The sequence below is a fragment of the Acipenser ruthenus genome, chromosome 2 (assembly GCF_902713425.1).
Source record: "Acipenser ruthenus chromosome 2, fAciRut3.2 maternal haplotype, whole genome shotgun sequence".
Lineage (NCBI taxonomy): Eukaryota > Metazoa > Chordata > Actinopteri > Acipenseriformes > Acipenseridae > Acipenser > Acipenser ruthenus.
This window is the reverse complement of record NC_081190.1, coordinates 61,461,927-61,484,744: the sequence shown is the minus strand read 5'-3', so window position 1 is coordinate 61,484,744 and position 22,818 is coordinate 61,461,927. Positions and strand designations below refer to the sequence as shown.

The window sequence follows — 22,818 nt, the reverse complement described above, 5'->3', positions numbered from 1 at the left end:
GGTAAGCTTTTATAAGGGTAGAAATGATAGCCAAGGATATTCACAGATATTCATTTTTTTTTGTTTAAGGGACCCCTTTTTAAAAACTGTTTTTGAATAGGGACCCCCAAATGAAATCTGAGGTAAAGGCTAATTGCATAAATCACACTTAATCTTTATGTGGAGAGCAGTGGAAAGGAACAACTCTTGCATTTATCTGTAAAAATGCAAAAAAATGAATCCTGAATCCATGTGATGCTAATAAGTACATGTGTCAGTCTGCAAGTCAACGAATTATGAAGCTGCCGTTCAGAATCGTAGTAATTAAAGAATATGTGATGAATCATGCACACAGAAGGTTGTGGTTTGTGCTTTCACAGTAATGAATTACACTGTAACACTGCCGGTATAAGGTGTGTGTGTGGGTGGAATTTTGGGTTAGCGGGGAGGGGGTTAAATTCCTCCTAGGGCCATAATTGAATGATTAATGGTTAATGAGGCTCCAGCCACAGGTGTATACAAAGGGGAATCACGGGTGTTAGTGGAAATTAATGGTGGTGTTGGTGATGTGTGCTGTGCTGTGCTTTAATGTATTGGATATATGTACAGTAGCTTTGTTTGTGTGTTTTGTAAACCTTTTATTTTGGCCACCGTGCCTTTTTGTTTGATAATGTGTTTTTGTAAGTTGTTAATAAACGTGTGCAACAGCGCTTCAAACTTGCAGTTTCACCCATCTCAGTCTCTCTCTCTCTCTCTCTCTCAAACTGAACGCAGTAGGGATTCAAGGAAATGCATACACATGGATTAGGGAGTGGTTAACATGTAGAAAACAGAAAGTACTGATTAGAGGAAAAAACTCAAAATGGAGCGAGGTAACCAGTGGAGTACCACAGGGATCAGTATTAGGTCCTCTGCTATTCCTAATCTACATTGATTTAGATTCTGGTATAGTAAGCAAACTTGTTCAATTTGCAGACGACACAAAAATAGGAGGCATGGCAAACACCGTTGCAGCAGCAAAGGTCATTCAAAATTATCTAGACAGCATTCAGAACTGGGCAGACATATGGCAAATGACATTTAATAGAGAAAAGTGTAAGGTACTGCATGCAGGCAATAAAAATGTGCATTATAAATATCATATGGGAGAAATTGATGAAGGAATCTATGAAAAAGACCTAGGAGTTTATGTTGACTCAGAAATGTCTTCATCTAGACAATGTGGGGAAGCTATAAAAAAAAAGGCCAACAAGATGCTCGGATATATTGTGAGAAGTGTTGAATTTAAATCAAGGGAAGTAATGTTAAAACTTTACAATGCATTAGTAAGACCTCATCTTGAATATTGTGTTCAGTTCTGGTCACCTCGTTACAAAAAGGATATTGCTGCTCTAGAAAGCGTGCAAGAAGAGAAACCAGAATTATCCTGGGTTTAAAAGGCATGTTGTATGCAGACAGGATAAAAGAATCAAATCTATTCAGTCTTGAACAAAGAAGACTACGCTGCGATCTGATTCAAGCATTCAGAATTCTAAAAGGTATAGACAATGTTGACCCAGGGGACTTTTTCAACCTGAAAAAAGAAACATGGACCAGGGGTCACAAATGGAGATTAGATAAAGGGGCATTCAAAACAGAAAATAGGAGGCACTATTTTACACAGAGAATTGAGGATCTGGAAACAATCCACCAGTAATTTTGTTGAAGCTGACACCCTGGGATCCTTCAAGAAGCTGCTTGATGAGATTCTGGGATCAATAAGCTACTAACAACCAAACGAGCAAGATGGGCCGAATGGCCTCCTCTTGTTTGTAAACTTTCTTATGTTCTTATTTTCTTATAAGAACATAAGAAAGTTTGAACACGTTTCTGGTAGGGAGGAATTTAACCCCCTCCCTGCCAACCCAATATTCCCCACATCACCTTATACTGGCAAACACAAAAAAGAATAATTACCAAAATGCTAATTAACATTTAATTAAAGAACACCTTTTAACAGTGTTAATATAGACAGTTAATATATTTTTTTTTTAGCTTATTAAGATATAATTGCATTATATAGGATACTTTTTCTTATTGAGATGCTCCTTTATAGGGATGGAATCCATCTTTTTCTTGGCTAGGGAAACTGAATAATTAGGTTTATTACCAGCCATGGCTACAGTTGATGGTAGGAGTGGGTTGTCTGAAGAGCTTCAATAATTACTCACAATGGGGGTCCCTGTGTGGCTCTGGTGCTCCTGTGGCTTAGAGAAGGGAAAATTATCAGGGAATGTTTCTCCTGACCATGCTACAGCAGACATAAGAACATAAGAACATAAGAAAGTTTACAAATGAGAGGAGGCCATTTGGCCCATCTTGCTCATTTGGTTGTTAGTAGCTTATTGATCCCAGAATCTCATCAAGCAGCTTCTTGAAGGATCCCAGGGTGTCAGCTTCAACAACATTACTGGGGAGTTGGTTCGAGACCCTCACAATTCTCAGACCTGCTGACCAGGCATCCGGTGAGCTCAGACAGACTTATCCTCTCCAACATTTGTACTCAAACTGGGGTGTAGTTGACTTGGTCGTGGGATCGAAGGACGTTCACTGACCTTTGGTTCTCCTGAGCTGTTGTGGTGAATTGCTGCGGTGAGGGAATATAATTGAACAGTCTAAATTGGGGAGAAAAACAGGGGTACCACTCTAAATTATTAACAAAACAATTATAATAATTACACACAATAACAATGTCTGAAGTGGCCACACCCTGCTTATTGTTTAATATGTTTGATGCACTTTACATTTTCCTCACATCACTGTGCAAAGGTACAACATTATAGAGGAATAAAATTAAGGCATAATCCAAAAAAACATTTGTCTATGTGACTGCAATTCTTACTAGTTTTACTGTTTCAAGTTGTACATTACAGAGAAACCCTTTCCTTCATGTTGGCCCAAACCTGTAGGTTTCCCATACTTTATTTAAAGCACAGAGAGTTGCAGTGAGAATGTCACTTAACATGGTGTACCGTCCTGCTTCACTGAAACCATGGAGCAGGAAAATGACAAACAGTTAAAGCATTTCCTATACTAGGAACTCTCTGTCCAGTATGGGAAGTTTTGAGAGCCTTTAATACCTGGTGACGAGGACTGATCTGTAGTTTAACAGCTGATAGAGGGTCAGTAAAAATGGGAGAGAAAATAATGGGATGGACCATTAGAAACTACACCAGTATCATTTCTCACATAGTTAAATAAATACATTAAAATCATAAATTCTCCTGAAAGTAAAGTTCATGTCTAAATACACTTTTTTTTCACTCAGATTACTGATTTCAATTAAAATGGGGGTTTTCTTAAAAGGAGCAAAAACTAGAAAACTGATAGGAAACTTCCCTGACATTAATCTTTTGCTCCTTTAAACTTTAGGTAAGGCCTACTTTCTGCAGATCACCAGTGACACTTCCCAAATGCCCAGAATTCAATCTCCTTACCTGCTGTGTTGAAATGAAAGCAGTACAATGCAGTAAAAAAAAACAAAGTTACAGAAATAGATTTGACAGCTTTCATAATCAGTGGCCTACATTTATATTAAACATATTATATATATACAGAGATGTGTATTCAGTCCTATATCAGGGTAACTGAAGCACAATACTGTATATTATTTACACATTTTATGTGTTAAAAAGCTTTAAAAAAAGTCTATATAATTAGGGCTTCTGATTTTCATTTTTAAAACTGATAAAAACTGATTAAACACCCCCGATACAAAAACAATGAAATTGGCGTATAGCCAATAAACACCGGAAAAACGGTTACTCAATTCACGCTGACCACCCCTTTCCCATTAAAAAAAAAAAAAAAAAAACTACTACAAAAAAATAAAATAAAATAATACCTTTCCCAGTGCAGCTGGGCATTGTCCCTCCTTCCTGACTTGTATAAAATAATTATATACTGTTCTGTATACAATATGTAAGAAATAACGCACGACAGGGTGTGCGTTATTTCTTACATATCGTATACAAGACAATTCTTACCGCACGCCCTGGGTGGGTTATTTCGCTTATAAAATGGCTACATTTTTTTTTTAAATAATTACACAAACTAGCTTTTTTAAGGAAAAAAAATAAGAAATATATTATGTTTCTGAGAAAAAATAGTCCCTGAACACTGTTTGATTGTAACATATATTTTGTACTTTTTTTATTTGCCATAAACATTACATTGAACATTGCCATTTATAGTACATTTTTTGAGATGAAATTACATTTGTGAATTGAAAGCAGACTGATTTCCCACATCTGAGGGAGGATTCATGGACAGGGTGGTGTTCTGTCCGTCCAGCTACTTCAATAGCGAGGCTGCCCTTCCCTTGCATTTACGCTAGCTCTCCTGTCACAGTGCGTAACTGTACGGTGGTGTGTTCACTGTTGAGCCTGTGTCCACTACAGCAGTGCACGGAATCCCTTGACTCAGACAGGGACGTGGCAGAAGTCCCCTGCAGTGGTCCTCCCAACCACTACAGCCCCTCGTGCTGTCTGCGGTCCATGGCTTCTGGGGAGAGCGAGGCCCCACTCTCCCAGCTTCACTGGTGGGTCCTGGTGGCTGGTGCTGTAGCTTGGTACTCTACAGTGAAAGGGACTGTGTTGTCCCATCTACGCAGGCCCCTCGCCGTTTCCCTGCAACCCGTGCTTACAACTGTATTGTCATATTTTCTACATTTTCTTTAAATTCTCAAATTAATAAATCGAAACCCGGGTAGTAAAGAGACCCGGGTAGCATCGGGTTTTACCTGGGTTTTCGGGTACCCGTGCAGACCGCTAATTTTTATATATATATATATATATATATATATATATATATATATATATATATATATATATATATATATATATATATATATTTATATATGCACACACACAGGAAGTTTTATTTTTTTGGAAGTAGACAAAGTGATTATTTCAGGACGTTTCAGACAAAAGCCACTCTTCAGCTGTTTTCTTGCTACACATCTAAAGAAGGGCTTTTCACAGCAAACTCTCGAAATAAAGCTCAGTGGGACCAATTACCGATGGAAGGTATGAAAAAGAGATTTCTGGCATCAAATTAGTTGTACACAGTTTAAGTGGGGAATATAACACATCTGAATTGGCCTTTAAGGTGTGATTACTCAGACCTGAGCTTTTTTAGGGCCGTTCACATTCAACAACAACAACAACAACAACAACATTTCCTTTATATAGCGCCCTTCATAACAAGTATCCCAGGGCACTTCACAGAGGAAAAAAAAGGGAGTTATACAAAAGCCAAATCAAATAAGTACGTCTTAAGACGAGTTTTAAAAATCACTGAAGTGTCTGAATTTCTTACAATATTTGGGAGGGAATTCCAAAGTTTGGGAGCATAGACACTGAAAGCCCTATCCCCTTGAGTGTGCAGCCTAGATTTCGGAACAACCAACAAACCAGTCTCTGAAGAACGTACATTTCGGGAGGGGCGTAGGAGACAATCAAGTCAGCATTGTATGCAGGTGCCATGCCATGTAAGGCTTTATAAGTTAAAAGAGCAATGTGGTCGTGGGATTTTGATCTAGTTAGAACACGAGCAGCAGCATTTTGAACATATTGGAGCCTTCTTAGAATACTATTTGGAAGGCTACACAACAATGTGTTACAGTAATCTAATCTAGATGTAATAAATGCATGAACTAGCCTTTTGGCATCAACTAGTGGCAAAAAAGGACGGAAACGAGCGACATTACGAAGGTGGGAAAAAGCAGTCTTAGTAACACTGCGCGCATGAACCTCAAAGGTTAGAGAAGGGTCCAAAACAACACCCACATTTATAATAGTAAAACTAGCTTTAATAGTAATTCCATCTAAAAACAGTGTGGGGACTTTACTCAATTGTTTCCCAGATCCTAACAACAAAGCTTCTGTTTTATCAGAATTTAACTGTAAGAAGTTGTCATGCATCCAACATTTTATATCAGCAATACAATGTGACAAGACAGAAACTGCTGTATCAGAGTTTGTTTTAAAAGAAATATAAATTTGTGTGTCATCTGCATAAAAATGATATTTGACACCATGGTGTTGAATGACCTGGCCTAAAGGAAGCATATACTGTAAATGTTAAAAAGTAAGGGGGCCCAAAACAGAACCTTGTGGAACACCTGAAACAATGACCTCAGGATCAGAAACAAAATTACCAAGTGAAACTGAGTGACATCTGTTTAAAAGATATGATCTAAACCAGTCCAAGGCGATTCCAGAAATACCAACAGTTTCCTCTAACCTTTTAAGTAAAATAATGTGGTCAACTGTATCAAAAGCTGCACTAAGATCCAACAAAAAAAGAATGGATAAGCAACCAGAGTCAGTAGCCATTAACAGGTCATTTACCACTCCAATAAGCACAGTTTCTGTACTATGATGTTGGTTACAAGCCCTGGACTTTAACCACTGGACCACACTGCCTCCTTGACCTATGAAATGCAAAAGCTGAGTTTACATGTAACGTCTGTGTAATTGATGGAGATTTCCAAAGAAATTATGAAATTGTTGTTGTTCCTGAACCTGTCCAGAAGAAATGTGAAATACAAATTAGAAGGGGGGTGTTTACGTGGAAGTTAATTTGTAATTATGAAAACATTTTTTTTTACATTATTATTATCATTATTACTTTATTTGGCAGACACTTTTGATTGTATTTACTTTAACGATATTGTAGTGATACTGGGGGAGGTATCGGGGATGTGTAAGTGGGTAGTGTAAGTAGTTGTGTGTGCGTGCAGGGGCTGCATGGTGCATTGTGTGTGCAGACGTGGGGTCCGGGGGTCTGGCATAAGGGGCGAGGGAGCGAGGGGATATAAGGGGGTGCTTGGAAATGACCAAGAGATTGGGGAAGACAAGAGTAAGGGGAGAGGGTGTGTGGATGGAGGGAAAGATTAAGTGGGTAGGAATTAAAATAAACAGAAATGAATCACTTTATTTTCATTTTCGACTCCCAGTTCCCTTCCATTACTTAATTGAACCCTTAATTGAACTATTCATTAGCTTAATTAGACCTTTATAATTGTTTTCAGCTTTTAAACAGTTGGAGATATTTCAAGTTAACTATACAATTTTATAAGGAACTTGAAATCAGCAACTTTATAGGAGCTGAGAACAATTAAAAAGATCTAATTAAGCACATTATTAGTTCAATTAAGGGTTTGATTAAGTAATTGAGAACTCAGCTGGAATGAAAAGCAGCAGACACAGGGGTCCCCCAGGATGAAGATTGGGAAACCCAGGGTTAGGATACAATCACTGTATTTTACTGATGGCATAACAACTATGCAAAACTGGTGAGTCATGTTTCAGGATTTGCGACTTAATTATCTCAATTTATCATAAAGAAAAATACGCACGTATATGTATGCTCTTTACATTAAACAGTAGGCTACATAATACAACAGTTCATAGCTCCTGAAGACTAACTTGCAAGAGAAAGCTAGTTTACCCCATAAAAGTCTTAATAATAAAGAGTAAATTGAGTCATGTGTGTCTCAATGATTTGCAAGTTATTATTGGGACAGACACATTGATTTTTTTTTGTGATCAAATTTTTATTTGTGAAATGAGATATACATAATACATCAAAATGTAACAAAAGAACATTCCCATTCTCCCCCCATGCCCCCCTCCCCCCTTTCCCTAGGTGGCAACCCCCCAACCCCCAACACCCCCCAAAATGACAATATAAGGTGACCGGACGTCCCATTTTGATAGTGTCCCCAGAACCTTTCTTAGGATGCTAATTTTTCATACTATAATGGTTTAATACTTCTTGGACATAGTCTGCATGTTATTTAGTGTATTTTAGTTAAAAAGAAGAGACGCTCATCAAAACCTTAATTTATATAAACAAAGCAACAAGCAATGCCATGGATGAGTTAGCACTGAATAATAGTGTAACAACCTCGGGAGAGCTGGCGGCCACTTTGACAGGTGGTGGGAGTGCTGACTGGACAGGAGGCGAGCACTACGTGGAGGTCACTGCCAACCAAATTCTCTGAAACAAGAGGGGGCGGGACCCTATATAAAGGTTGCAGGCTTGTAATGCTTCAGAAGGAGACGACAGGTGGACCAGTAAGGAGAGACCAACAAGAAGAGAAAGAACCAAATAACAACAACATTAGCTGCTGCACAGGCCCCTTATTCACGGCTGCGTGACCCCACTGGAGCCTCCGCTGAGGGAAGCGAGAGAGAGAGGGGGAGAAGACGGACGGTCAGACAAGGAAAAGGCTGACTGAGAGAGAAAGGGAGTCCAGACTGGAATCTGAGAGAAAGACTGTGTTGGAGTGGCCTCTGGAACTGTGTGTGTGTTGTGATCCTTCCCCCATCCTTCTGTTTACCACATGCTCTTTCCCCCTCTATTTATTTATTCACAATAAATATGGGCTGTTATTCCCTTTTCCTCAGTGATCTGTATCAGTGTGATTTCATCACGACCCCTACCCTAGAGAACGCCACACTAGTGGGATGCAGGTACCCTGGAATGCACGTCCGAGGGTAGACTTGAGGCTCGCAGGGGAGAGTATAGTGTGTACGGGAGTAGGGGTCAGGGCTGGTAGGTGACACAATCAGATATGAAGACATAAGCCCGATACTAGCTTCTGCAAGGAAGCTGGCTCTTTTGTACAGCGGTATTGGAGAGAGGTCCCAGGTTCGAGTCCCACCTCTGCCTGTGAGAAGCCCCTGCTGGCGGGACCTGAGAGAATGCCACATTGCTGCCAGAAGTGACCTTATGAAGTCGGATGGAGATACAATCTCGCCGAGGAGCGGTGGAGGTGACAGGACCAACCGGAGGAGGATTGTGGTTAAACGCGAGCCGGCCTGGCTCAAGACAATCAAGAGAGAGGTAACTGAGGGGAGCCGTGTGCAGACTGGAGCACACAAAATGGCCAACGCGCCACGAGGACCGCAGGGAGCTCGCAAAATGGCCGACCAGTCTCACCATTCCCATAGCGACAGACTCGGGCCTCAACAAGGAACAACGGAGAGCTGTAAGGGCAACCATTCTGGTTCTGTGGGCAGAGGCCCGATCGGAATTGTGATTATGTCCACTCTGGCAATAAAAGAAGCCAAGCTGGAGGTGGCCATGGGAGGAATAGATGGGAGGCTGGGGAGGCGAGACGGGGACGGGGTAATAGGGTCCGTGGTAAGAAGATGGCCTAGGTAGTGAGGATGTGATGTGGAGGGATGTGCTGGTAGAGACAGGGACTCACGTGATGAGCGAGGACGACCCGAGAGATGTCAACAATAGTGGCGGGCCTGGCGTGAGCCCTGGGAGGCCACCTGCTGCGGGGGCAACCACAGGCCATTCCAGCCCTGCCCAGAGGCCAAGGCTCACCCATGAACCCGCCGACCGGGCAATGCCGACCTACAGGGTGTCAACACTGGCTCAGAGAGGCCCCCGGCCATACAGAGAGAGACAGTGCAGTCACAGGCCCCAACCTGGGGCACTACGGTCCCTCAGCCACAGCCTGGTGGCTTCCATGGGCCGCCCCGAGTGAAAGTGGGGGAATTCCATGGCACGGGCAGCTGGGAGGCGTTCTACTGTGTGTTTGAGGCTATCGGAGAGGCTAATGGGTGGACGGGGCATGAGAAGGTGGCGAATCTCCCCCCGTATGACGCTGGCTGCTGTCTGTCGTGACCAGGCCGCGAGGGAAGCTTTTATAGGGGCCGTGACCCCCGCCGCTCTGAGGGAGCACTTGTTACTCAAGGACCCCAGATCACTTAAAGAGGTGATCACTGAGGGCCGCCGGCTGGTGCAGATCCTGGAGACCACCCGTGCTGCCGCGTTGCACCGATCTGGGATCAGCCCCCAGCCCTGTCTGGCGATACCAAGCACAGCCGTACACCACTTATCCCCACCGCCAGTTGTGCTGGCATTGCAACCAACCTGGGCAACTGTAGGCGTGGTGCCCACAATTAGCGATCTCCGCCGAAGGCCCTGACCCAAAAGAGTCCAGGCCGGTCTAGAAAGGGGAATGCTTGCCCGCGGCAAACTGTGTGGCTAGCGGACATCGGGGAGCAGTGCATCCTGTCCGCCATGGGCATCATCCTGGACCTGGAGGAGGGCATGTTTCAGACCAAGAAGGCGGCCTGCACACTGTGATTGTGACTGGAAACGAGCCTTGGGCAAGGAGGAGAGAGAGCTTACTAGCCTTCCAGCTACCATGCCAGCCTGCCAGCAAGCCTGCCCGCTGACCAACCCAGCCGCCTGCCAGCCACATGCCAGCCTGCCGCTCAGCTCTGCTGCTTGTCCGCCCGCAGTCAAGATTGCCAGCTACCATGCCAGCCAACAAGCCTGACCGCCAGTCAGCCCGGCCGCCTGCCAGCCAGCATACCAGCCTGCCAGCTACCATGCCAGCCAGCCAGCAAGACTGCCCGCTGACCAGCACAGCTGCCTGCCAGCCAGCATACCAGCCTGTCAGCCGGAAGCCTGCCTGCCAGGCAGCCCAGCTGCAATGCCAGCCAGCATAGCAGCCTGCCAGCTACCATGCCAGCCAGCAAGCCAACTCGCCAGTCAGCCCAGCCGCCTACCAGCCACATGCCAGCCTGCCACTCAGCTCTACAGCTTGTCTGCTCGCAATCAAGACTGTCAGCTACCGTGCCGGCTCTCAGACCAACATCATCTACCCCCATTTGACCCACGGCTGTATGACCCCACTGGAGCCTGAGAGAAGGACTGTGTTGGAGTGGCCTCTTGAACTGTCTGTGTGTGTGTGTGTGTGTGTGTGTGTGTGTGTGTGTGTGTGTGTGTGTGTCTGTCTGTGTGTGTGTGTTGTGAGCTTTCCCCATCCTTCTGTTTACTCTGTGTTCTTTGTCCTTTATTTATTTATTCACAATAAAGTCGGACGAAAACACTGAAAAACAGAAGCCCTAATGTTATGTGTGCGTGTGTGTGAAATTAGAGGTAGTCCGTTTTTATTTATTTATTTAAAAAAAAAACTTCCACTGAATGTACAATTAAAAAAATGCAAAAGCAGCACGACCTAAAGATCAGTCTACTGATTTTCCCGAAAACCACTAGAACACTGCCTCCCCTGTTCTTCCGCTCTGCGCATGTCTTCAAAGTTGTATTTTATGCAGGCTTCTGTGTTACTACCATATCTAACTTATACAGTACAATGACAGTTGAAGTGACAAAAGGAAAGGTTGAACGACCAGTATTAAAAAGCAGCTGTACAGCGCCGTGCAAATCTGGGGAATTTCTGAACAGTAAACGTTCATATTTGCAACCAATTATCCACTGACTGCTGCTAAACAAACTGTCGGCTATCCTCGTCTGAATCATCACGCTGCCCGAAGAGGTTAGACTACTGTAGTCTAACAGTACCGGTTCATACAGGTACCATTTGTATTGTTTTAAAAAATAGCTATATAAGGTATAAGTATTTTACTTTATCACAGCTTTTAGTTTAATACATTATATAAGAACGTTTTTTTTTCAATAGCAAGAATGTAATATATGGTCAATATATTTAATTTGGATAGGAAAAATGGGCTATACAACAAATCCCTTCGGTAACATGAATAATCATTATATAATATAAAAATCACCTATGGAAAAATAATTGAACATTCTTTTTTTTAAAAAAAATCTACCAGCTTGGGTTCCACTGGCATACATGCAAACAGAGTAACCGAAGGAAAAAATACATAAAAAAAACACTACGAAACAAAACAGGAAAATGCGCTATTTGCACACACACACACACACACACAAAGTTTGTTATTACCACCTTTTAGCCAGAAGAATCAGTCCATAAAAAAAAAAGATTCAAGAATTAGCACTTCAGAGGGACCGCTTCAAAATTACCCATGATCCTCCAGCTGTCATACTCTTAACCGTTTTAAATAAAAATGTAAGGATTAATTATTTTTTTTCTTCCTAACCATAATACTTTAATAATCTAACGTTACGATTAATAATCTAATGTCCCGCTTTAACACTTCAACAGCTTCCTTTTGTATAAATGGAAAAAAAGAAATGTGTGTGGTCATTTGCATAATATATTCCTAAACGTGCTCTACTGTATTTTGTCGAATTAATTATGAAGAAAATAAGCCAAATTGTATCATGTACTTCAAAGATTATAAAATGCACCAATGCCTACCGTTCAAACGGACGAAAATATAATCACTTAGTGTTACAGTACAACTTACCACGGCTGCAATGTTTACGCTATTCTTCGGGGTATTTAAAGAGACTGAGGGCTCTTTCATTACAGGCATTCTGAAGATCTGTTAACTAGGCTACCCGCTGAGAACTTAGTTTCTCTCGATAACTCCGCCTAGGGGAAAGTCCCCGGACCCATGGCAGAGAGTGCCTTGCTTAGTTGCATTGATCCTGTTTGCATGCTTACATTCAACAGCTAAGAAGTCCACGGGACTGAGCGGGTGAGAGCAAATGGGATCCTGTCAATGTAACGCAGTAACGCAGGTGATGTACGATTCTACCAAATACATCAACAGAACGGGGCTCACTCTCAGAATGTTATTTTTGAGAAAATGCTACTAACATCCTTAGCTGTGTTGTGATGCATTTCCGGCACAAATGCATTTAGGATACATTGAGTTCCCTTTCAGAAAGTGCCACTGCACTACTGAAATATCTGCAGTATACAGTATTTTGACACTGCTACTTTATTCCTGTAATATTATTTATGTCCTATACTTGTAGAACTGAATCAAAAGTATTACAGCGTTATATTGCAGTACTTTTCTTAGGGTTAGTATTTACAAACAAACGTCTGGTATTCAGACTTTAAATGTCGGTATTTCACTTGCACGGTGAAATATGTGACATTTTTGTAAACACATTGGTTGTTTACAGAATTCTAGTAATCTATAATGTTTTGCTTGCGGTGTTTCCAACTTTTGTGTCAGCTTGTCCTTTCGATATTACGTGTCTTTGGTCATTGTTGTGGACGGTTTAATTCATAATTATAACAAAAAACGTCTTCACTTATAAATTGCATTACCTATTTGATAATTGTTAAAGGAAGTACTGTATGAAAAGTACGCCACTGCTCTTAATATGTTTTATAAACACAAGTAGGCGTTTACTTTCCTTTTAAGAGAGTGGCATCTGTGAACTTCAACCCGAGTGAGTACAGCCCAACCCCCTGTCGGAGAAGCTGCGGGAAAATGCAAAAACGCGGTGCATTGCCTTATAAGGCATATCCCAGAGCATGCGCACAAAAGAGAGTTTTGTTTGAAGTGAATTGCAGTTAGTGAAGCAGATTGAGCTGCATAGAAGCAATAGTACAGTATCCTTTTCAGATGCGTTTTTGTGAAGTTATTCGCTCCTTTTTTCCTATATTTGTTTTTTTTGCTTGATGCATAACTATAAACATGTTAGGGCATTATCCAATCGTAGAAAAGAACCAGCTGGTGAGTTATGTGGAAGATTATCTCGAATGTGTGGAGTCTCTCCCTTTGGACATACAGAGGAATGTGTCTTTGCTACGAGAGATCGATACAAAGTATCAAGGTAAGTGGCAGTTTTAATAAAGAGATGATGTTCGCATCGACTCGTTTGCTTTATTACATTTTTTTAGTATTGTTCTGTGCTTTGTTTTCCTTTTGTAATACTGTACAGTCTACACTAGTACCGATCTATAGTCTAGATACTTAGAAAGGGCCATTGTGTTTTTTTTTTTGTGACGAACTGCAATGTAAACCCCTGTGTAAACTCGTTTAAGTAGCAATAGGGTAGCTTGTGCGATTTGAAAAAGAGGTATTTTCCAAAGTGGAAGAGGGATCAGCCATTTTGGCAAATGGGGGAAAAAAACAATCATGCTAAATACAAACTACTTCGTCGAGATAATATATAAATTGGGCTCGAATAATGTGTTTGTTTAAATCGTAAGATTATACTCGTACATTAGTAATTTATGTATTCCGTGTTTAGATTAGTATTAGCTAGATATGTGTGGGAAGGCGGTGTGCTTGTGAAGTGTACTAGGATCTTGGGGAGACTGAGTCTGCTTCAGGGATCCAGTTGTAGGAAGTAAAACGTAGCCTACTGGTTAGCAATTCAGTCGGAAAACAAAACATTCCTGCTGAAATTAACAGAAAACCGGACAGCAGTATAGGTATTTACTTTTACTGTTTGGCTGCTTGTCTCGGGGTCATTCTGGTTTTTGAAGTATACGAGAAAGTTTTTTTTTTTTTTGTCCTTGGTATTAAGGGTCTCGTTAGGTTTCGAATTTAATTTCATAAGAGACACAAGAAAAGCCTGGTTTTTACAGTCTCTTTTTATGTGCTTTTAAACATATTTGAATTAATTCACTCGCAAATCAAAAGGAAATTTGTCGTCACTTCCTGGATGTTAACAAAACGCCTTGACTCAAGGATGATGAAGGATCGGACAGAGTGGGCGGGGCTTAGAGCGGAGCCCACTCTGTCTGCGAAGGCTGTTGCGGACAGAAACACGTTGAATGGACGTTTCGTATGTCTACTGGATTAGTGTTATTGTCATTTTAAATTAATTTGATTATTACTAAACCAGTTTTTTTTAATTGATTTTTTTACGTTTCACAGCGCAGGCTTTGCTTACGTCCAACAAAATTGAGGATTTCATAAACTCTGTCCCTGATCTGAATTGGTTGGATGTTGAAACATTGAAAATGTGCTCATTACTTTTACAATAACATGGCCGCCCTATGTTTATTTTCTACCGGGCAAAATAATCAATAGTACGCTTCCCTTAACAAAGTATACTTACAAATCCGGTGGGTGGCAGTACGAACACAACTACTTTAAAGCAAGGCAACAAACTACACAATTTTACACTTAAGTTACAGGTTTGTGTCAAGCCCTACAAATAATCACACATTTAAAATATTTAAGAGTAAAAAAAAAAAAGAAATAAAACAGAAATGCGTGTGTTTTCTACTTAGTTATTATATGCTTTGGATTAACATTGAGTTTGAAAAGAGAGATTTACCTTACAGCAAATATGGTCAAGTGTAATAACTGGCGCGTAAATCGTTATTTACACTACTAGTCCTCGCGAAAATACTCATGAATTTTATAGTAGCCTGCGGTTGAAAATCATTGGTTACATTTTGCGCATTTTCCTTAAGATCGTAATGTTATATTCGCGTACACATTCAGCATTGTTAGGCAGGATTGGATTGTGAAATATTTATAATAAAATTAGTATTATTATTGGAGATACTGGAGATACTAGACTCCAGAAACCTGTGCAAATGAATCACTACAAGTAACACCATGTACAAAGTTAACGTTACAGTTCGGACTTTAAATGTTTGATCTGTTTCTTCATTTGATGAATTTACGTGGATTCAGTGGCACGTTTTCATGGATTTTGATTTATTATTCGCAAACGGTGGATACCTCTAAGGTAAGTGCTATTACCTTTCTGCTGTGCATTATTTTAGTATTGTATATTAATATATTGTATTATGTTTTACAAAGCCTGTGTTAATAATTCGGTTTCGTGTTATACTGCAGTTAGTATTTTTAAAATCTTTTTTTTTCTTCAAATACTGGGCTGCTTTGTCTTAATATTTTGTGACATTTTTTGTTGCAGCATAACTACGGTGCCTTTAGTGGATGAATACAGTGTGTAGGTTAAGTTTATTAATAGCGAAGTAAGTTGACAAAAAACAAACAGCCCCCCTAAAAGCAAATGCTATCCGTATTTTCTTGTTTATTCCCAGACATTATGGTTATCAATTAAATGTAAATTGAAATGATTGTCTCACACAAGAATCAAGCATCTAGCTAGCTAGAGTACATGCTATACACAAATTAAAAAATTAAGAAACAGAAAACTTGAATATAAAAAAAAATACATAACTTTGAATGCTTTATTGATAAAATAATTCACTGGACAGTAACATTTGGTAATTTGAACCACAATCGCATTTTATCATACTTTTCGTGTGTTCCCATGACGTATACACAGTAATGGGCTCCAATAATGGCGCCTGTGATTTAAACGCATAGAATTATGGACAAACTCGCTCGGCATTATGGGAGTCTGTCCGAGCCTTGAATACGGAAGTGGATGTGAGCGGAGCACACTGCTGTCTGTACAAATCGCACACTGACTTCCTTCAGTAATAATGCATATAAAACTGTTGTCGTATAGTAGAAAACATTTTGTTACATGCCACCATGTTTTTATTTCTCTTTCCTCAACATACAGTAAGAGGCAATTAAGTGTGTATTTTTCGTAATTATCGGAACTACACTAGAAAATACAAACTCCAGAGCATCTCTCTGAACACTAACCCTATCTCTAGTTTGAAGTTAATGTCATTTACACAAATGTTTTGGAAATGTGTTTTTTTTGTTTTTTTTTTTACTGATGCTAACTAATTCAATTTAACCAGTTGCTTCCTTTGCTCTTACTGTTTGTGTAAGACATTTATAGTAAGAGAATGCGTGTCTTTCTTGAAGTAATAGTGAAGTACCAGGTACGGTGTTGGGGCGTTCATAGTCTTACAAAGTTACAGTGCAGGTAATAATTAACTGTATAAAATAATTAACTGTAAAATTGTACATCACTTTGAAACTATGTTGTACTTTTTTTTGCAGAAGTTTTGAAAGAAGTTGATGATGTCTACGAGAAGTATAAAAAAGAGACTGACCTGAGTCAGAGGAAGAGGCTGCAGAATCATCTCCAGCGAGCTCTGATCAGCAGCCAGGAGTTGGGAGATGAGAAGCTCCATGTGGTCACTCAGGTGATGGAACAGGTGGAGAACCGATCCAGGCAGATGGAGGCCCATTCGCAGTGTTTCCAGGAGCCACAAGAGGTCGAAAAGCCTGTGGAGAAAGCGAAGCCCGAGGCCGTGCTGCCGGAGAGGCCTTCAACCAGACGAATCCGCCGGCAGCGCAACAGCGAAAGCCACGAATCGTGCCACATCGCCAATGGGGTGGCGTTGGAGGAGGAGGCGGCCGGTGAGGAGCAGCCGCCCAAGGAGAAGAAATCTAAATCAGCCAAGAAGAAAAAACGGACAAAAGCCAAGCAAGAGCGAGAGGTCTCTCCCGTCGAGTTTGCCATCGATCCCAACGAGCCCACTTACTGCCTGTGCAACCAAGTGTCTTACGGTGAAATGATAGGGTGTGACAATGAACAGTGCCCCATCGAGTGGTTTCATTTCTCATGTGTTGGACTCACCTATAAGCCAAAGGGAAAGTGGTACTGTCCCAAATGCAGAGGGGATAGTGAAAAGACAATGGACAAAAGCATTGAGAAAACTAAAAAAGACAGAAGGTCGAGGTAGTGATGTCCATCAACACTTTTTTTTTTTTTTTTTTTTTGTATCGTTGCATTTTCTTTGCAGGTAAAACAATCTTCTAGAACAAGTGCATATGACTATGCAATACTTTTTAGTCGATAGTATTAATGAAATATTAAAGTTGCTGTACTTTAAGTCTTGTGATTTGTGTGTTTCTGCACTTGTCAAAAATAATAATAATGCAAGTTGTAACTGGGTGCTCTTGCGACAAAAAAGAACAATGCATCGTAGCATAGACCTGAAAGAAAACATCTCCATTTAACCTTAAGATTACAGAAGATGTATTTAAAAATAAAGAAATGCTGCCATTTCTCTCTGTACAGGAGGAACTGTTTGTTTAGTCAGATTCACTTTTTGTTTAAAACTTTATGAAGAGGCAGTAGTTGAAAAGAACTGTGTGGGCAGAACACAAGTAACTCTACACTGTATATTTGTTTGCATACTTGATTATTGATGGATAGCACATTGATGGAACAAGGCACAACACAAGGTTACAAACTAACTTGCATTCACAGTATTTATAATCATGATGAAGAGACAATGCTCTCCTTTTTTTTTTTTTTTTTTTTTTTTAAAGTTGTAAAACAAATCATTGGCAACTTTTAATGTCTTCCAAGGCAAATGTCACTGTTTTAGTATATTGTTTGGTATTTACTAATTTAATTTTGTAACTTTGCAGTATTTAAATAAAACTGTGCCAGTGATCATTATTATTTTATTTTATATATATATATATATATATATATATATATATAAAAAAATGTGTGTGTGTGTGTATATTTATTTAATTAATTAATCAATTAATTAATTAATTTTTATTTATTTATAAAAAAATTGTTTTTCAGAAGTCATATTTCCATTAGCTAACCTTGCCTGGCTTTACAGGGATTCAAATATGACTTGTATTGGAAATTTTGGTGAATTCCTGGTTTTCCTGCCCCTTTTATTTTATTCAGTTTCTCTCTTATTTTACTTGAACCAGTCATTTATGGAACATAATACATTGAAAACACAAGAGTTGCTACTTCATAGAAGTAATTTGCAGACAACTTCAGTATTATTACCATATTTATTATTATTTATGTCCTAGCAGACATAGGGCAAAGCAATGATTTGTTACTCTAAAGGAGAGTTAAATCGTGGGGCTTCTGGGAGTTCAGTGTCTTATAGATTGCAATAACCAATTGCATTTCTGTGACTTGCATTTGTTTCAATCATGTGTTCCATCATATTACTTTCATTTGAACTGCAGGACTGGAATATGTACAAAGGTGCTGGCTAATTTTATGTTCACCAATTGCCATTTAAAAAATGCTAATGTGCCGTGTTTTACATAACATCATTCGGTTCTCGCATGAGTACCAGCAGAAATGGTTTTGTACTCGCCAAAATTAGAGGTCATTATCCATGCTGTCTCGCTCCACCACCTCCTTCTCCAACAGTTAAACAATTGGGATGTCAAGGATTAGGGGTTCAAATTTGGAGATTCTACTGCCATGGTAGCTCCTATAGTGCCAGCGACATTACAGTCTGATGCCATGTTTAATTTATTGATATCATTTTTGTATTTGTTAACAAACAAATTATGGTTTCTTATTGGGTCTGGACTACTCAAATGATTCACCCACACATATGAATATGCATCGGGGCAGAAAGGTGAGATTGAGAGGAATATATATATATATTTTTTTTTAATGTTGACGTAGGAAAACCCGCACTCACACGCAGCACTGCTTAATGGCAGGGTCGGAGACAACAACAGTTTATGAATGTTTAAGTAGGAGTCTGGATTGCTGTTTATTACAATGTGTAGCAAATCATCGCTCATTCTCTGCTTGTTTATTTCAATGGTATATTCCAGCACTGGGGATTCGGAAGCAAAAAACAAAACATTCACTTTATCAGCGTTGTTGAACATGCTAGCTTGACAGCTCAACAGTATTTATAGAAGGATAGAACTTAAGGAACAAATATATTATTTTAAGTAAAATGCTTAAATAGATTAATTTGGTTCAACTCACTTTTAAATGTAATGGCTCAAACCACTCCCCATAACTACATCCCTCTTCTCTGAATGGACAGCTAAATTGAGATCCCTGCTGTCACATTTTAGTGAATTGGAACCCTCCGGCCTTAAGTGAAATATGGGGAGTGGTATTTAATTATGGTCAGCGATAATAAGCTCTGTTGCCTGGAGATCATGAGACTCAATAGAAAATCAGGTTAGGGGTCACAGCTAGGGTGAGTAGATTTTCAAAGCTCAAAACCGGCACACATTATTAAATAATTGATAAGACTAATTAACCCATTTAAACATAGGCTATTTGAATGGTTATTTGAATAGCCATTCTCTCACTCTTAGTATTATCTTGTTTTTTGGGTTTTTTTTTAAGCAGCTATACTTAATTTCAGTACACTCCTGGGTATATAATATGTGGCTAATTAGTTTAAGTAGCCATATTGTGTTATGCATATTGCATACTTTAATATTGAGTGCAATAATAATAATAATAATAATAATAATAATAATAATACTACATTAAATCGTTAAAAATACGTTTATGTTTTGGCATTTTTCTTTCTTTACTCTGCTTTAGGCTGTATTTATTAACGTGGTTGCTGTGGTGGATTCGGATGCTTGCAACCTCTCGGTGCTCAGCCTAACGGTGTCTGGGCTAAATCCCACCAGAACTGAACAGCTACAAAACGACCATATTACACACAATTGTAGATTCATATTGAATATAAACTAAATGAAAACGCATGGCGCACTGAGGAATTAGCACGTATGCCTGTGTTAAATCACTTTACAAAAATAATGTTCTTGATTACCCTAGTACCTTGTTTATTTTATTTTATTTTATTTTGTTTTCAAGCGTTGTTTACGTTATTTTGACAAAAGGTACTTAGAGTGTGTCGCGCTACGTGAAGTGGCTGAGAATCGGGAGTTTTTAAATATTTTGAGCAAAATGTCGGACACCGGGACGTCTGGTCACCCTAGTCACAGCCAGATAATATGTTGTCTGTATAAAGAATGTTTTCCTGTTAAAAATGTACTGACAGTACGCATTTGCATCTTAAAAACAATATGGAAGTATGCTTTTTTTTTTTTTTTTATTGGTGCGGGATGCGTACCTGCATAGCAGTTATGGGAACCCCTGCTAATGTAACATGCATACCTGACTCCCGATTTAGAGCATGGTTTTCCCGATAATATTGTAGATTGCCAATTGTAAAATGTTATCCTAACAAGTGCCCCACCCCGCCTGCTCGCTGTCTCTAAGGGGGAACAGTAAAAAAAAAAAAACAGGTATGTATATATCTTAATAGAAAACCACCAGCACCCCAACTCCACCCCCCGCTGGCTCAGGGGAAACTATGAAAAATGGTATGTATGTATCTTAATTCATACAACGTATTTGTCCATACAACGGAATTGTTAGCTCCATGTCCTGTGACTTTTTAAACACTGCAGATTGGTGACTGTACAGGGCTAGTAAAGATCATTCAGTCTGTTCTAGTAGGTAATTCCACTCAGAGGCAGATCAGTAAACTAATGCACACTAATGTATATGTCAATTTTTTTAAATTTTTAAATAAAATGTTGCCATTTAAGCAGGCTTGCTTTAGTCTGACTGCTGTAAACATTTCTAAATTGCAGTATTTAAGTGGATCATAACTGTATACAGTACTTTTCGATCTGTTTGCACTAAACGTTGTATGGTAATCTTGTAAACATTGTAGCAACGACTGTAGTTAAAGATTTCTATTTTAGTTAAATAGGTGTTGATGCTAGCTTTGTTTTATTAACATGTAACACAATAGCAACCAAAGGCATGGCTTTCAGCACCCCCACTATAAAAATTGTTCCAGTGCCACTCTTTGAATCTGTCAGGATATCCTATCTCATGTATAACATTTTTGCCCCAGTATTGCTCACTGTACAATTACAGTACTTCTGTTTCAGAACTCCTGTGACCATGAAATGACTTGAACCTGTTGACATCACAACTCAAAACCGACTGCCAGATGGCAACATGCCTCTAATGCAAATACACTGTGTACAAGTATACAGTTTCTGGTGTATTGCAATCCTCAGAGACCCACTGCTCAATAGTGCTCACTTGTAGTTAAGGAAGATGTAAGCCTCTACCTGGATCTATGTACTTGTTTAACCAGTAACATATAATTTTATTTTCATATCATTTAAATGTATAATTATTTGTACTTTAATATTAATCACAAATACAGAGTATATGAATTATACATCCAAATAGTCTTTCCTATACAGTATTGTCTTTTTGTCTAACATATGAATTTATAAGGGTTAGTCCTGCAAATTTTTTTGTATAGTTGTGGATGTACAAACTATAATATCTATTTTTTTTGTTCTTTCAATAGTATCTCAACTGTAACAGTACACAAGTAAATGTTACAGTTCATGGCCTCCTTTAAGGAAACAAACTAATTGAAAAATACCTCATCCCACTGTAATACTCCTCCATGGTACTAGACACACCACAAGTTAACAGTTTATATTTATGAAACTGAACAAAAATATGTATATTGAAACACTACAGGAGAATATGGCAGTACCATTTACTTTGCATTTGTTGTTGTCGTTGGTGTGTGTTTGAATGCATCAATTTGAGATGAAAAAGCCAGCACAGGATTGGTTTAGGCACTCAAGGCTGGGTCTTTGCCACTCTCATCTTCCTCTTCATCACTGCTGCTCGATATTTCCCCAAACAAATCCATTCCCTTTGAACTTGTTTTCATGATTTCCTTTGACGTCAGCTTCATGGTGATTAGGGCCGGGTTATCGCTCATACCAAGTAGAATCGTTTCCTTGTCATGTGTCAGAGACAGGCATTGAATTTTGCTGTCTGGAGTGAAGACGGACACAACAGTGCAGCCCTTTAGGTCCCACAGGCTGACCTCACCTGTGTGAACAAACAGTCCTATTAATGAAACCCAAGAATACTGTACTAAACAGGTAAATTTGCAGTGTAATTAATCATCACCAGTGATCACTTATCACTTCTGACCAGTTAACCCTTTCAAATAGGTGTTTTAATGAACATCTAGAAATAGTTGACATAGAACAGCAACAGAATTTAAGCAAGACTCTTACTGATACAACATACACTCCCACACAGTGGTAAAAAAAAAAAACCCAAACAAACAGGTAGCATATTAAAAGTTCAAAAAATCAAAGTGAGTCGTTAACAAAATGACATGCATCTCAAATTAAAACATGTCTTGTACCACACTCGGTTACGTTAATCTCCGTTTCTTGCTATCCGATAATATTACACTTTTATGGTCCCCACTCCTTTAGGTCCTTCTTTCTTGTAATTACCCCACTACAGCTGTGGCCAAAAATGTTGCATCACGCTATAGAATTAACACATGTTGCTTCATAAAGTCGAACAAAACCTGCCGAATAATGTTATGTTAACGTATTGAATTACATTCCACTTTGTAGCTTTCCAAATACTTAACGAAAAGCTGAC

The 22,818-nt window shown here is 39.5% G+C and overlaps 2 protein-coding genes across 3 annotated transcripts in view; one reads left to right on the top strand and one right to left on the bottom strand.

Moving 5' to 3' along the window:
- Positions 1-12,240: 12,240 nt before the first annotated feature.
- LOC117408677 (inhibitor of growth protein 2-like) lies at positions 12,241-18,001 on the top strand. The gene is made up of 2 exons (XM_034013877.3): positions 12,241-13,518; positions 16,599-18,001. Exons 1-2 carry the CDS (start codon positions 13,380-13,382, stop codon positions 17,285-17,287), a joined length of 828 nt encoding a protein of 275 aa, XP_033869768.3. The 5' UTR covers positions 12,241-13,379; the 3' UTR covers positions 17,288-18,001.
- A 3,459-nt stretch (positions 18,002-21,460) lies between these two features.
- Positions 21,461-22,818, bottom strand: part of LOC117408776 (uncharacterized) — a 52,735-nt gene continuing 51,377 nt past the window's right edge. For both annotated transcript variants that reach the window (XM_058998527.1, XM_058998537.1), the window contains exon 31: positions 21,461-22,245. In XM_058998527.1, the coding sequence (XP_058854510.1) occupies positions 21,980-22,245 (266 nt within the window). In that variant the 3' untranslated portion in view covers positions 21,461-21,979. The remainder of the gene's footprint in view (positions 22,246-22,818) is intronic.

Bases quoted from the DNA above. Each gene is read 5' to 3' on its own strand.
- LOC117408677 (XM_034013877.3), top strand. From the start codon at position 13,380: ATGTTAGGGCATTATCCAATCGTAGAAAAGAACCAGCTGGTGAGTTAT. The intron at 13,519-16,598 runs GTAAGTGGCAGT...TTTTTTTTGCAG, and splicing joins GATCGATACAAAGTATCAAG to AAGTTTTGAAAGAAGTTGAT.